The 16,668-nt window shown below is 38.1% G+C and overlaps 2 protein-coding genes across 2 annotated transcripts; both read left to right on the top strand.

The window, feature by feature from the left end:
• The first annotated feature begins 471 nt into the window (after positions 1–471).
• LOC131647182 (upstream activation factor subunit UAF30-like) lies at positions 472–1,730 on the top strand. The gene is made up of 2 exons (XM_058917094.1): positions 472–848; positions 1,336–1,730. The coding sequence occupies exons 1-2, from the start codon at positions 555–557 to the stop codon at positions 1,453–1,455; spliced, it is 414 nt and encodes a 137-aa protein (XP_058773077.1). The 5' UTR covers positions 472–554; the 3' UTR covers positions 1,456–1,730.
• Positions 1,731–6,722: 4,992 nt separating this feature from the next.
• LOC131652658 (pentatricopeptide repeat-containing protein At5g02860-like) lies at positions 6,723–11,907 on the top strand. The gene has a single exon (XM_058922588.1). It carries the CDS (start codon positions 6,831–6,833, stop codon positions 9,213–9,215), a length of 2,385 nt encoding a protein of 794 aa, XP_058778571.1. The 5' UTR covers positions 6,723–6,830; the 3' UTR covers positions 9,216–11,907.
• The last annotated feature ends 4,761 nt before the right edge of the window (positions 11,908–16,668 follow it).

Raw genomic sequence — 16,668 nt, 5'->3', positions numbered from 1 at the left:
GCTAGTTCGTAAATGCATCTCCGATAAAACACTTGAATTTGAAATAAAAGAGTGAATTCAAAGATGCATCTGTAAATTTTTATGGGGTGATTTCGAAAATGCATCTTCGAAGTAAATATTGGCAAGATGTGGGAACTTCATCCATTTGCGTTTAATTTTTTTGTTGAGAATAAAGTCTAAAAATGTATCTCCGAATTTAGAGGACGTTTTTTACCTTTCTGTCGAAGGCCTGTGAAAAGGTAAAGGGCTTGTGAAAAGGTAAAGGGGGAGGAAAAAGAAATTATTTTTTTTCCGTTGGAAAAATTGAAATAAATTCTCATAGTGCAACAAGTAAAAAGGAGGTGAGAAAAGGATATGATAAAAAAGAGATCCAAAATTTAAAATTGAAGTTTCAAAATTTAAAAACGCAAAAGGATAGTTTGGTAATTGAAAAGGGCTGAAGAGAGGATAACAATGAGATAAGCGTTCGAGGGAGTAAGGATAATGTTATTTTAGAGAATTTATTTTTCATTTCCCTTGCAATTATCTCAACCTATCTATTCTTCTAACTGTACATGGCGGTTTCGATGACTACCGGCCTATTCTCTGCATCCACTCTAACCCTCCGCCCACAACTTCATCAGAAATTTGCGCTTCCCACACCACCGTCTTCTCTACGGATGGCTCCGCTCCGAACAGTCACTCATGCCACCGTCTCTCAACCACCCGCCGACGGAAAAATTCGTCGTGGTATAATGAAACCAAAAAAAATCTCCCCCGAGATGCAAGACCTTATCGGACTTCCAGAGGTTTCTCGAACCCAAGCACTCAAGCACATTTGGGCCTACATCAAGGAAAACAATCTTCAGGTTTTTTCTTCCTCATTGCTAATTTTTCTTCTGGATAAGGTTTATTATTTTTAATCAAAATCACCAAAACCCTAGATATAATATTTTGTTTTCAAATTTGTATTATACTATGAAATTTGTGTTTAGGGTTTTATGTAGAATGACACTAATAATAATTTGTAAAAAATGAAAAGGTAATTACAAGTGTCAGACACAATGACACCGATAATAATTTGAAAAAAATGAGTAAATTAAAGGTAATTACAATGTCATTCAAACATGTATGTATAGACACAGACACGCCATATTTCAGAGATGCTACTTCTTAAACATTTTGGAGGAATATTTTGATGTTGTTTAAATTTAGTGTTTCAAATTGCAGACCCCTATAATTTTAGGGTTTATAGACAATACAAGACCATTGTGCATATTTTATTTTGTAACTATTGCAACTTTTGATAGTGATACGTTTTAACTGAATTTTTGCGGTTGTTTCTAAAATATGCAGAACCCTGAAAACAAGAAGCTTATTCGGTGTGATGAGAAGCTGAAGAAGGTATTTGCAGGGCGTGATGAAGTTGGTATGCTTGAGATTGCTGGTTTGATTAGTCCTCATTTTCTTAAATGATGGCAAGGGTCTTCCTTAGTGTTAAGCTTTTACATGAAGGGCGTGTGCTGATATATTTGGGAACACTGAGACCTGCAACATAGTAGCCTTAGTTTTTAGTGTTGGTTAGTATTTGGATAAAAGGACAAGCTTATGTTGAAGATTTTGTTTTGAATGATGTAATTTCTTCAGCACAAGCTCATAGTAGTTGTGTTAGGTATTTATTGGATATGTTATCTTGTTGCTATCTATGTTTTCCTTATAATTATTATTCCGTTCATCGTGCTTATGAGAAATTCTTGTGCCATATTTATTTGGACACAAGTAGTTTGGAGTTTGATTCTAATATAGAGCTTCTGCAGGGGAGAGTGGGCAATATTTCCAGAGCCTGATAAATTTACATGGCTTCCACGGTTGAGGGATTCTTAACACCATTCATTAGTTATGGCTAAAACTTGATAGTTATTTGAAATGACGAAGAAACTTGCTTGAAAATACAGGGATGGTGAAGGAACTTCCTTATATGCAGCTTATCTCATAACAAAGTAGGGAATTAAAGTGACAAATATTTAGCCATGTCAGAACTTATAAGGGTTAGGATCTGCTACCTAAACTTATAATAGTACATACTATTAAAAACTATTCTGAGGTACCGACCTCATGTTCAGTATTCATATTCTGTATTGTTCACTGAGTTATGAATTATGACCCATCCTAAATTCATTTAATAGGTGAAAAGTGTTAATTCTCACGATGAATTTTTTGAATTTTTTTTAGATAACCAGGTACTGAAAAAGAAAAACAAATAACCACACGTTTCGGTCAAATTTATGCAAATAACTAGGTTTCTGGAAAAAGTATAAAGGAGGCGCCGATTGAATTGCCCCTCCTCTTTAAATTTACATGTAGGTGCCAATTCATTTGACTTCACCATTTTGACTTTTTTCCCACGCCAAATCAGATGGCGTCACCTCATATATGTTGCATGTAGGTGTCAATTCATTTGGCTCCTATGTGTTTTCGTGATTTTTATAAATAAAACATCATCGTCTCCCACATTCATCACACTTTCTCACATTCTCTTCATATTTTGTGTCATGACATCTCCCATAATTTTTACGAGAGACGGGTACGTTATTTTCTCGGCCACCAAACCTCCAATGAAAATGAAATTTTAGAACATTCAATTTCATGGAGCGTCTGAAGAGAGAATTGATGCGATGGTTAGAGGGAGACATCGAAGATGGTGAACAAATTAAAAGGATCCAGAGAAGAAGAACAACCACTTCACTTGCAACTGGAAAACCTCACTGTTGGTTGGAGGAAGTCAAAACAGACAGAGATGTAATCTCGCTGATGCACGGATTCTATGAAATTGTTTTGACGGTTGTAATTTCTTAGCTGTGTTGTTGTGTTGTTGCTTATATATGGTTAGGGCTGTTTTCGGTCCGGTCCGGTCCAGGTATTTGCTATCCCGAGAGCCGGACCGAAATAGTATCGGGTAAATCCGGACCGGACCGAAACAGTGATGGACCAATTTTTTGGACCGAAACCGGACCGTTACTTCGGATATCCGACAAAAGTATCCAATATAGTATCCATTTTTTATATCGGATAAAAAAATTACACATTCCCGGACCGAATAACATTTGGTCGGTCCAATGGACCGGTTCCACCGGTCCGGTTCTCGGATCCTATGGACCAAATACAGCCCTATATATGGCATATTGTGTTCTTCTTTTAGTCTTTATGGCACTTAATGTCTTGTTTGTGTTTGATATGTTGTAACAAATGTTCTTAATGAAAAATATTTTGCTGACATTAAAAAAAAAGGTGCAGATAATGTGAATACAATTTTTATGTTGTCAAACTAGTAGCACGAGTGGGACAATTTTTTCGGTTATGTCTAACCTGACGGCACAAACCACACTTTCTTTTTAGCTTGTCAAGGGAGTCCATTTCAGTTGCGATACGCTTGTTTTTGGGACAACCCTTTTTATTCCTTCGCATTTGCTCGTTGTGCCAAACTATGTCTCCTTCATACACAGGCCAATAATCTGGTTTTGCTACAACTGAAAATTCGTTGTTATACACATTTAGCAAAGTCCCTGCCTTGTAAATGGGGGATAGAAGTAGTAGTGCATCTTGATGAGCATACGTACATGCCGCAATGACATGAGAGCAAGGCATACCAAAGGCTTGAAACCTTCTGCAATCACACCAACAAGATGGTAGCATAACCCTATACTCTTGTCTTGACAGCCTCTCGTTGTGGTCGATTGTCTCTTTGACAATGAAGTTGTAGTTATGTCGGTTGAATCTTGTCACATGATGAGTGTGTGCTTTGGTACTTTCTGCCTTGATAAATTTCAAGCTGCTTTCACTCCACAATTGTCCTGATTGTAATACCGCATTCCATATTTCACCTCTTTTTGCAAACAATGAAGCCATCCTAAAATATGTTGATTGGACCAAAGCGGTTACTGGGAGGTTTCGTATGCCTTTAAAGACACCATTCATTGATTCAATAAGATTCGTTGTCATGTGGCCCCATCGTTGTCCATTATCGTATGACCTTGTCCATTTTTCCACTGGAATATTATCAATCCACCTACCTGTCTCTGGATTTAACAATCTGATCTCCGTGCGATAGTGTTGGAAAGAATTCCAGAGAATTGAAATCCGAATTCGTTCAATGTTGATTGAAATTGCCTTTTTTATTGGTTGTAGTTAAGGGGCACCTTGATGCTGTGATCAAACACGCTGATGTTGTAATCAAACACCTTGATAATGCGATTAAAGTTAATGCGCGTAAGGATGGTGAATGTTCTTTTAAGTTGTCTAGGTACCACAAGACGCATAATACAAGGACATTTATTGTGATTTGTGGTTTACATCATGGTTTTGGTCACAAGGTTGACCATATGATTGTACGCTGTCTGAATATTAAAGAGAATAAACATGTTTCCGACATGACATTAAACATAGTTCAGTCCAAAAACATATTCCCAACTTTAAAAAAGAATAAACCTAAAAGTGTCTCAAATATTAGACAAGTATATAATATTCGCAACTAGAACAACAAGGCGATAAGAGGTCCAAAATCTAAAATGTAACAATTGTTGAAATCGTTGGATGATGAACATTATGTATCTACGTATAAAGTGTGTGAGGATAGAAAAACTGTTCGAGATACATTTTTGGGCTTATCTTGGTTCCATAAAGTTATTCAACACATTTCTCATTGTGCATGTTAAATAGGCCCAAAAGCTAGTTCCAAAAATGAGGATGCCCTCACATATTTACACAATCAACCATCCGAGAACCTAAGTAATGTGAGACTTCAAACAAACTCTAACAACACAACTTTCAACTTCAAAAAATCAAGTGTGGTTGTACACTTAGAAAAACTACGTTCTGCGGTGTACTTGTTTAATTTTAAAGAAGATTAAACTTGATAGACCCATATATATGGATAAGGTACACACATATTAGAAAAAGCTCTAGTTTAATGATGACGATGATGATGATGTGATCAAGGAGAATAAATTAAATATATCTATTATGACACAATGAGAGATGATTAAATAAAGATTTTTGAAAGCTAATTATAACATGAAATTGCACATGAAAGAGAACCTACAGAAGATAGTTTATCCAGAAACCATAGATATAAAACCACCTGCGGATTCGATAAAAACTAATGATGCTCATAAGAAGGTCAAACCAACACTGAATGGCAATATAACTAAATAGCCTCCATCTCATTTCTCCCATTTCGAAGTGATCCACCTCAAAATTCAGTCAGACGAATTATGTGTATTGGATGACTTTCAATATCACAGTATTTTGTTCAAGTTTATTTGAAACTAGGATATTATATACCACGAACATCCCATGAGTGAACATCTCATTCTAGAAAACAAGCTAAAACTAGGTCAGATGCTTTTTTGAACATGACGGAAGAGTTTTTCAAGTAAAACGATATTGAAAATGAATCAAATCAAAAAAGCGATATTGTATTTTAGTGTTTATTTTACAATGCATTTAGTTGCTAACACGTTTTTTTGGATGTAATGTTAGTTAGTTATTTTCATGGATGTAATTCAAATACATTTTGACGTGTTTAATTTATTATAACATTACTTGTATAAATATTGGAATTAACATTTTAATATGTTTGTATATCATAAAACAAGGACTCTCAATTAGTCGGGTGTGAATCCAGATTCCAATCTCCGAATATCAATATGTGGTGTGGTGCTAACATGGGAGATTTCGTATATCAATATTCGGAAAAACCCCATGTGTATTCTTCGTACATGATAAAAATGGTTTGAATATGAATTTCAATATTCGGACTAACCCCTGATACATTATTGTATTTGTATGGTCCTTAATGATCTAGAACTTATATAAATATGTCTCGTATGTTTTTGACACAAACACTCCAAAATGAATCAACATAAGTATATTGCATTTGTGGACCTCCTTTTGAATTTAGAGTCACAAAGAACACCTCTATTTTAGATCTGAAACTCAAATTGGAGATTTTTTTATACTACACTGACAATCGAAAAGTGACTAAGATCGAGTATCATTCACCAATGATTGATAATGAAGGGGAGATTAAGTTCAATAAGTTTGAGTTGAAGACATATACAAATGTAAGTGTTATGGGGATTACATTTTATCGTTACGCAACTAAGAGTCTAATCGAGATGGATGTGACACTTGTAAGATCAATTGCGAATATTCTAACGATGATGAAACATCCTTAACCATCTGTTAGTGATGAAATGTCATGTTAGATTTAGGTTAATAAATATCTATGTTATGTTATGTATTATGTGTATGTGAAAATAAATATCTATGTTAAATTATGTTATTTTATATTCTCTACATGATATTGCTACTGTTTTATGTGTTTGTGATAACAATGGTGAATTTAAATTTTAATATCCTAACAAATTTTTAAATCAGATTGCTTGTCTGTTCTATCTATGTGGTAATATGGATAAATCTGAATTTCAATCAATATTCAGAATCGCCCCTAAAACAAATTGTTTGGGTATTATGTGTTATGTATATGTGCTAACAAACGGTGAGTCTGAATTTCAATATTCGAATATATTTGTTACTTGTATTTGATGTGGCTAGGATGCATACGCACTTCAAATTTCAAAATTTAAAGGTATTTAAGAAATTTCGCTGAAAGAGTAATGTGTAGGGTGCAATGAACAATGCTTAGGAAGGTTAAATGGGCACTAAGTCCATAAACTAGAAATATCTTTACCATTTCAGTTTTTTTCCTGGTTCAAAGTTATCGTTACAATAATAATAAAAAAATCAAACAGTTGTTTTGTTCCCGCACACGAAAAGAAGAAGAAGGAGCAATGGAAATGGTAGGAAACCTATCTCTTCCATTACTCCTCCCAAACCCACCACCCTCCGTCTCCGCCTCCGCCTCCACTTCCAAACCCTCCTCAATAACCACTCTTGTCATCAATGACTTCAATTCCACCTCACACTCCCGAACCCGTATGTCCATCGGAAAATCCTCCCCCGACCCCAACTTCGACAAGCCATGGTCCAACCACCACCTTTCTTCCTCAGGTCAGCATATTCTCAACACCTTACTCCACTCTCCCCCCGATTCCATTCAACTCGATAATATCCTAGGTCCCCTTTTCACCCAACCACATCCACATCCCACTCTTTTATCTCGTGATATTCTCGCCATAATCAAAGCCTTAGGGTTTGAAAAAAAATCCGAACTCGCTCTCGCCGTTTTTGATTGGGTTCGCAACCAGCAAGGCTGTGCTAATCTTTTAACCGGTTCTGCAATTGCTGTTATAGTTAACATTCTTGGAAAAGCCGGCCGGGTTTCATCCGCGGCGTCTTTGCTTCGAACTCTTGAGAATGATGGGTTTGAGATTGATGTTTATGCTTATACTTGTTTGATAACTGCTTATGCTAGTAAGGGGAGGTACAGTGATGCTGCTGCTGTGTTCAAGAAGATGCAACGAGATGGTTGTAGCCCTAGTCTCGTTACTTATAATTCCATATTGAGTGTTTATGGAAAAATGGGTATGCCGTGGTCTCGTGTTAAGGCTCTTTTTGATTCTATGAAAATGAATGGAGTTGCTCCTGATTTGTATACTTACAATACACTTATCACTTGTTGTCGTCGGGGTTCTCTATATCATGAAGCTGTTAATGTGTTTGATAAGATTAAGATGGCGGGGTTTGTTCCTGATAGGGTTACTTATAATGCGTTGTTAGATGTTTTTGCAAAGTCTAGACGCCCCGAGGAGGCTTTGCAGGTGCTTAAAGATATGGAAAGTAATGGCTTCTCTGCATCCATTATTACTTATAACTCGTTGATATTTGCTTATGTTAGAGGGGGTTTGTTAGAGGAAGCATTGCGGCTTAAAAGTCAAATGGTGGAGAAAGGGATTAAGCCGGATATTTTTACCTACACCACACTTTTCTCGGGGTTTGAGAAGGCTGGGAAAGATGAGTTTGCTTTTGAAGTCTATAAAGAAATGAAAGCTGCGGGATGCAAGGTTAATATTTGCATCTTTAATGCTCTTATCAAGATGCATGGTAATCGTGGAAAGTTTGTGGAAATGATGAAGGTTTTTGAGGATATCAAGGAATGTGGGTGCTCTCCTGATATTGTTACTTGGAACACACTTTTGGCTGTGTTTGGACAGAATCAACTGGACTCTGAAGTAGCAGGAGTGTTTAAAGAGTTGAAGAGGTCGGGGTTTGTGCCTGAGAGGGACACCTTCAACACTTTAATTAGTGCGTACAGTAGATGTGGTTCATTCGATCAAGCAATGGCTGTTTATAAAAGCATGCTGGAAGCTGGAGTGTCTCCTGATCTCTCTACCTATAATGCTGTTCTAGCCGCCTTGGCTCGAGGTGGGTTTTGGGAACAATCAGAGAAAATTATTGCTGAAATGAAGGATGGTGGGTGTAAACCTAATGAGCTGACATACTCTTCTCTGCTTAATGCCTATGCCAATGGTAAGGAGATTGAAAAGATGAAAGCACTTGGTGAGGAGATTTACGATGGCTCTATTGAACCACATCCTGTTCTGTTGAAAACACTTGTTCTAGTAAGTAGCAAGAGTGATCTCCTAATGGAGACAGAACACGCTTTTTTAGAATTAAGGAAAAGAGGAATTACACCTGCCCTGACTACTCTGAATGCAATGATTTCAATATATGGGAGGAAGCAGGTGGTCTCCAAGGCCAATGAGATTTTGGGCTTCATCTATGCGAACGGTTTTACTCCAAGTTTGACTACATACAATAGCTTGATGTATATGTACAGCCGTTCTGAAAAGTTCCAAAAATCAGAAGAAATCTTAAGGGAAATTCTGAAGAAAGGTATGAAACCAGATAAAATTTCATATAATACTGTTATTTACGCATACTGCAAAAATGGCAGGATGAAGGAGGCTTTGAGGATATTTTCCGAAATGAAAGATTCAGCACTAGTTCCAAATGTTGTAACTTACAACACATTTGTTACAACTTATGCCGCTGACTCAATGTTTGTTGAGGCTATTGATGTTATTCGATACATGATCAAGCAGGGATGTAGGCCAGACCAGAATACGTATAACTCCGTTGTTGATTGGTATTGCAAGCACAATCGAATAGACGAGGTAAACAGTTTTGTGAAAAACCTCGGTAATATTGACCCGCAGGTTTCCAAGGAGGAGAAAAGTAGGTTACTAGAGAGAATGGCAAGGGAATTGCCATGAGTTGGTGAATGACTTGCTTCAGTTTTTACCAGAATTTATATAATATTTGAGTATGGGGTTTGGTGGTTCACCTAATGTAGTAGTGAAGGGCGGGGTGTCACTACTCCCTTTACTGCAGCTTATTTGGAGAAAAAAGGTAACAGTATGTCTGCTCGTCAATGCTGGCTGGTCTGGTTGTACATAAAGAAGGGAAATTAAAAAACAGAAAGAGAAGGGGGAGGGGTTGGTGCTCAATATCAATACCATGTATATAATATAGCAATGCTATCTAGAAGAAAAACACTTGCAGCAAAGGCTGTTATGATTTGAATTGTCATGTAGTGTAATGGTAACATTTTATATGAATTATTAGGCTTTTGTTTTAGGAGCTTTATTAAAGATTATTCCTGCAGGTATAGTTGATGTTTGAATGAATTTTACATTTGTCATTTAAAACTCAAAGATCACATTTTATATCAAGCACTGTTTTGTGGTTACTACTTCCTAGTTTTATGTTGTCAAGCTCTGTTTTGTAGTTACTAATTTCATGTTTTTGTCTCTTGGAAATTCACAATTAATGGAACTCCGTGAAACCAACCATGGTTCCTGTTTAATCAACTGATTCATCTATCTTACTAATAAGAAAACTACGCAAGTTTTATTCGTCTAGTTTGATTTGAGCGATTTGGCATAAAAGAAGCAAAAGTAGTATTAATGAGACAGAACATGCTTTTGTGTTGAATAAAGTCTATCTTTGTAATTAGTAATGCAGCATTATGCCTCTGGATGTTTGTTGTGCATGCCTTGCTAAAGAAGAATTTTTTCAATGCTACTGTCTTTTTTTATAGTTGCAAAATCATCTGTGATATGTTGGACACTTATTTTTAGAAGAACATGAACTTGAAGATTTATCCTTGAGTATAGAATATACTTGAGTTTTCTCAGCAACTAGGCTTCACAGGTGGATTAAAATTTATTTTCCTAAGATGCTGATATCTGCCGCCGCCTCTTCTATGTGAATCCGTACCCCAAGAATCCAAGATGATGACAACTTTGTAATTTACTTTGCATATATGCTTTGAAACATTTGACGCACTTGGTTGTTTTGGCAGTTTAGCTGTATTGTTTCTCAGGTCTAACTTTAATATTTATTGATGCCTTGGATTTGCATTCTCAAAAAACAAGGTGATATCTGGTGCTAGACACATGAAAAGTCTCTTTGAATATCTCAATGCATCACTGTTTGGAATACTACTTTGCGAACACTTTATATCATCTTTTCTTAAGCACTTTTCTTTCTCCATCTGTCCTGGTGTGTAGTATCCTGTTTGTTTTTAAAATTTTCTTTTGTTTTTCCTCAACTTTCGTTAACATTCTGTTTTTTGCATATTTTGTAGATATAGATGGCTTGTTTTGCAGATGTATCAAAGATCTCGGAGTGACTGCATATTATTGGTTTTTTTCAAAAATCAAATTCCTACTGTATCAACATAAAAAAAATCAGTGGAGGTAATAGAAGAAGTGCACTATCTTTTACTGAATTTTGTTTGATCAATGTTTGTTGTGCAATCATTAGAAAATAATATATTATGTTTTTGTAGTTGATCTTGCAGATAAAACTATGGACTTATGTGTGCATGTAATAATCTATATCTTTGAAAATGGCTGAAATCTTCTAGTTTTACAGTGCTCATTAACTGAGTATGCTTTCAACGCATTTCCAAATTTTAAAATGGTGCAGGTTTGAGTAGAATTGAACTCATCCCTAATGTTGAACTTCTCAACAGGATAGAAAGAGAGTTTTTACTTATAATTCCAATATTTTCCACTGAATATATCAATTACATTCCACTAAAGCCATTGCTTTAGACCTCAATCCTACTCCAATAAACAAATATATTAGTCAACACTAATTTTATGGTATTTCCTCTAGTTTTACACCAAACAAAATTTGTATATACTGGTTTCCTCAACTAATTTGTCTCCACTAATTTTATGGCCTCACCATTTTAAAATTTCACAGAAATTATACATTTAAGGCCCCTCCCATGAATTATTACCATTTACTTCAATACCCAACAAAAATTGAAAAATTAGAACTCCTCGATTCAATTTGTTCAGTTTGATACCTCACTTGGCTTTAGCTTTCATCACTTAACTTTTTGTTAGTAAAGTACGTTTTTCTTGTCCTTTTAAAAAAGCAAAGTACATCTTTCTGTTATGGGTTGATCTCTTGGTGCAGAAATTAAGCAACACTTTATTGTAAAAGTTTATTATGATTTAACACTGTATTTTCATTTTGGAATCATTTTATTCCTTTTTATGAAAGAAATTGGAACCAATTAGTTATAGATATGATATATTATTATTGTTATTTGATGTTGGTGGTAGATGGCAGGGCTGAAAGCACTACATATGTAACATAGTAGTAGTGATGTATTTATTTTCTGGTGAGATGGAAGTCTAATATTACATTAGTTTAATCTGAGTGGGTGCATATATATGGCAATAAGGAGCATGGGATTGTGATTGTTGTCAATCCACTCCTCCAAAGTAGCTAGCTAGTTTAACAGTAGCATGGATTAATGAACATGGTTTTTAATTTCTGAAGAAACAGGTCTCAGAGAACGTTGCAGCGCCTTCAGGAACATCTTCCATTACCCAGTCATGGCCAACAGGGAAGTAAATTCCAGTCCTTGGGTGCGGAACCCAGCAGCATGAATACGACGGGGCCTTCTTCCCAATACTGCCACTCTTAGTCTTTTGATCAACCAGGTGCAGCGACCCAGCTTCCCTTCCTAAAATCAATTTGCAGAGCCCGGTAGTACTCTCCGCTCCCTTAGCAGATCTCCTGCAGCACCCAATATTATAGTAAGTTTGTGTTGTTATTGATTAATTTCATCATTAATTAATTCAAAGAATGAGTTAATTACTATAGTAGTATTATTAAGTTAAAGATTATAATCGTTACCGGAGATGCATCAACGTGTTTGTTCTGCCCATGAATCAATAAGTAGCTAGCTGCAGTTGATATCAAGTATTGATACTATTGTGTATGTGTGTGCCAATTCACAGGATGCAATGATGGTTATTTATAATGTAATGGACAATATAGGTCTTGCAAGTATGGATCCAAAAAAGCTAGAGAATAAATTCTTTTGCACATGAGAATGCAAGCAGCAAAAATATGCAGATAGGTTTTTTTGAGGAAAATCATTATAAACCCTTGCTTTTTTCCCACTGCAACTATTTCAATATGGATCAAAAGAATGTATGTTTTCTTACCAAAAATATAAATGGGTAATAACGTCTATTTGAATTGTACATCAGTTTTCTTCTTGGCTAAACATTACTATTTGTTTATAAGAATATATATTTCATTTCAGTCATGGGGAATAACTATTCTCCGAGTGAAATGCGTGTGCCAATAAACACCACACCATGCATGGATTATGGAAAAGAGTATGAAAGTAATCTTATCTTTTCTTCTTTTTTTGCCTCAATAAACTAATAAGTCAATTAAATGTAGCTTAATTATTTGTTTTTTCATACATTGCATTTAGCTTGCTCTATTCTAATGTCATATTCCACGGTCTTATATTCTTATTTGTGTATAAATTTTGAAGAATTTTTTTTATTAGTTTACTATGATAAAACAATTTGTTTTACTAAAATGTTTAATGAAAGTATTAGATGCAAAAGTTGGCTAGTTCTAATTGATTATATGAGTGTGCGGCTCTTGATGTGTTCAAGAAATTCAAGACCTCAATTGAGAATAAGAGTGGAAAAGCAATAAAAGTTATAATGACATATGGTGGTGGAGAGTACACTTCAAGAATTTGAGTCATTTTGCATCTTTGAAGGCTTAAATCATGAAGTTATCTTACCCTATACTCTTCAACATAATGGTTTAGCATAAAGAGCATGCTGGAGAAGTAGTCAACACATGCATATATCCTAAACAAGTGCTTGACCAAGAAGCTGGTGCATATATCCTAAACAAGTGCTTGACCAAGAAGCTGAAGATGAAAGTGCCTAAGGAAGCTTGGAGTAGAAGAAAACCAAATGTGAAGCATCTGAAAGTGATTGGATCACTATGTTTCATACACATACTCGATCAAACAAGAAGTAAGTTGGACGGAAAAAATGAAAAACTATGTTTCAAACACATACTCTGTTGGTGATTTTAGTATCATCAATGTATTTTGGTAGTAATGTGATTTACTGTAGGCCGATGCAATTATGCGTTAAGCTTGAAACGAGTTAGGGTAGTGCGGAGTGCACGCTCGTAGAGCCAAACGTGCAATTGAATACGAATAATAGAAACGGGGTTCCAAGGGGCGGAGCCCCTGGCGGGGTGCGGGGCAGCGTTCCGTCGGGGTCCAAGGGGCGGAGCCCCTGGCAGGGTGCAGGGCAGCGCCCCGTTTGAAAAATTCGTTTGAATAGTTGCATCCTTTCCCAACCGACATAACCGCTTTACCGAACAGGTGTGTCGTATCCCAACAGACATAACTGTTTTTACCGAACAGGTGTGTCATTTCGGTTTCTATTGTTGATCTCCTATATAAGGAGTCATTTGGCATCGGTTTCGGATACGAAATATATACTTCCTCTACATTCTGATCTGTGATCTATTGTCAGAAACAGATTATTCTTCGAGAATTATCCCCGCAAAGATTTCGTGAACCCAGACAAGAATAGGGTCAAAATACTTTGTTCGGAAAGTGAACTAACACGATTCTTGAAGATATCCAGGATTATCATACCAATTTCTAACATACTTGATCAAACAAGAAGTAAGTTGGATGAAAAAAGTGAAAATATGATGTTCATAGGATATCATACAAAAATGAGACTATGATTTGTATAATCATGTGACTCAAAAGATGCACATCAACAAAGATATGATTGTCAATGATTCAAAAGCATGGAATTGACATGATATATTAGAGAACAAATGAAATCTCAGTCATGGTTTCTGATCTTACCTGATCAGGAGGATCGTCAGGGCCTGCAACGTGTTGGACTTCTGTGAACTAGGGGGTGTACCTGCAAGGTACTCCGATGCCAAAGGGAGAAGAGAGAGCAATTAGAGTGCAAGTACAAGGTAAGAGTGAGAATGATTGAAGTTACTTGACCCTCTTGTGAAAGAGGATATTTATAGTCCCCAACGCTGGGCCAAGATCTCCATATTAGATTGAATTTCCAGGCCCAAAATAGAGACTGCCAGAATCCTACGGGTGTAGCAGAGATCAGCACGTGGTCTCCATCCTGGGTCAATCGCTCCGAAGTTTCAGGGGAGACGCGATCTTCTCGGAGGTGCGTGGACTACGCCTTATTCGGAGGATTGTGTGGTGAAGGAACCCTACGAGGAGGAGGGTCCTCGGTGAAGAGGGTAGGCGGAGGTGCTCGGAGTGAGTGCCTGCTCGAGAGACTCGTGGTCTTGCCAGGTTGAACCCAGCGTGGCGCATGCTCGGAGTCCGGGCAGACGTAAGCCTTGGTGACGAGGAGCTAGATTGGGCCTTCCCCAAGGTCAGGCTGAATTTGGGCCTCTCGCTGTGTTTGGGTCATGCGTCGGCCTAGTCCAGAACAGGAGCCCCCCAAGTCGTAGCTTCCAGGCAGGGAGCTGTGACTTTATGTTTGTTCACTATAGATCTCGGTCAATACATGTCAGGGGGCTGCTCGTACAGATGCTTCGTCGGGCGGATCGTACCAAGACGAGCAGAGAATTCTCGCGGGGAGAGTGGTACGCTCGCTGGTCGTCGGGGATGCAAAACGATAGCGTGTGGCAGACATTTGGGTGACTGGCGGCGTATTAAGAGTGTAATGATGGCCTAAGGACTAGGGTCATAATGAGGCAGTCGTTGTCTAGGAAATGGCGTGTCAGCCGACGCGACGTTTCGCCTTCCGTGCAGGCTCTATAAAAAGGGTAGTATCTCTCAATTAGGGTTTTACGCTCACTTTCTTCACTCAGGATTTCACTGCCTTCTCTCCGGTTGCCGCTTCCCCGATGATCATCTCCAGCTCTACAATTTCCACCTATTCTTCATCATGCAACCTTCAGGTATGTTGGACTTCCTTTCTTTTGGTTAGATTTCGCCTTTGGGATGCATTTTGAGTTTTCGGGGAACCTGTCCCCAGGACTTCATCTGTTTAGCTATGATAGACTTAGGATAAATGTAGGAAACTTCACGCGAGGATTCTTCCTCCCCGAAATATTGGTGGGGATCCTTGGGTCTTTCATGAAAAAAGTTTGGAGTTCCTGGTTATCCTCGGAGGGTTTAAGGGTTTCCCTGGGCTGTTCACATTAGAGCCCGGGAAACTCATGTTTTCTCCCCGTGGAATTCAACTTTTGCCCGGGGAATGCACACCTTGCTCATCAGCTTCGTGTGTTTGTCTGTAGGTTTTACTTATGAGACGCTAAATGAGTTAGGTCTGACGTGTTCGCACTCGAATCCTCCTCGAGGAGTTAAATAAGGGTTTGGTCGGGGGCCTCTAGTGCCCCTTGCTCTACCCTTTCACTTGTCTTGCGGTGGAATGGTGGATTTGATACAATGTCGAATTCACTATTTTCCCCTTCTTGCAGATGATATGGCCGCCCAGGAGGATGTATTACCCTCATCCGAATCTGAGGAAGATCTCACTTCTGTGTCAAATCCTCACTCTTCTTCTTCAGCTTGTCCTTGGACACCCCGAGCGCCAACTCCAACTTCCAAACTTTGTCCTCAATCATCTTCTTATCTTCCTCAGCTTTCATCAGGGCGACTGCTTCATCTTACTTGATCAGGAGGATCCTCAGGGCCTGCCACGTGTTGGACTTCTGTGAATTAGGGGGTGTACCTGCAAGGTACTCCGATGCCAAAGTGAGAAGAGATAGCAATCAGAGTGCAAGTGCAAGGTAAGAGTGAGAATGATTGAAGTTACTTGATCCTCTGGTGAAATAGAGTATTTATAGCGCCTAGCACTGGGCCAAGATCTCCACATTGGACTGGATGTCCAGGCCCAAAATAGAGATTGCCTGGATCCTACGGGTGTAGTGGAAACCAGCACGTGGTCTCCATCCTGGGTCAACCGCTCCGAAATTTCAGGGGAGACACGGTCTTCTCGGAGGTGCGTGGGCTCTGCCTTATTCGGAGGATTGTGTGGTGAAGGAACCCTACGAGGAGGAGGGTCCTCGGCGAAGAGGGTAGGCGGAGGTGTTCGAAGGGAGTGCTTGCTTGAGAGACTCGTGGTCTTGCCAGATTGAACCCAGCATGGCGCATGCTCGGAGTCCGGGCAGATGTAAGCCCTAGTGACGAGGAGCTAGATTGGGCCTTCCCTAGGGTCAGACTGAATTTGGGCCTCTCGCTGTATTTGGGTCATGCGTCGGCCCAGTCCAGAACAGTTTCTTTGAACTTTTTCAAAGTGAAGAGTCGAATGAAAAAAATGGTGATGAAAACACTTAATTAACCAATAATGGACCAATAGAAGCTCA

The sequence above is a fragment of the Vicia villosa genome, linkage group LG2, assembly GCF_029867415.1.
Source record: "Vicia villosa cultivar HV-30 ecotype Madison, WI linkage group LG2, Vvil1.0, whole genome shotgun sequence".
NCBI lineage: Eukaryota > Viridiplantae > Streptophyta > Magnoliopsida > Fabales > Fabaceae > Vicia > Vicia villosa.
The sequence above is the reverse complement of the archived record's forward strand: the minus strand, read 5'-3'. Positions and strand labels throughout refer to the sequence as shown.

Coding starts and splice junctions, on each gene's coding strand:
- LOC131647182 (XM_058917094.1), top strand. CDS start 555: ATGGCGGTTTCGATGACTACCGGCCTATTCTCTGCATCCACTCTAACC. Junction 849..1,335: donor TCAAGGAAAACAATCTTCAG/GTTTTTTCTTCC, acceptor TAAAATATGCAG/AACCCTGAAAACAAGAAGCT.
- LOC131652658 (XM_058922588.1), top strand. CDS start 6,831: ATGGAAATGGTAGGAAACCTATCTCTTCCATTACTCCTCCCAAACCCA.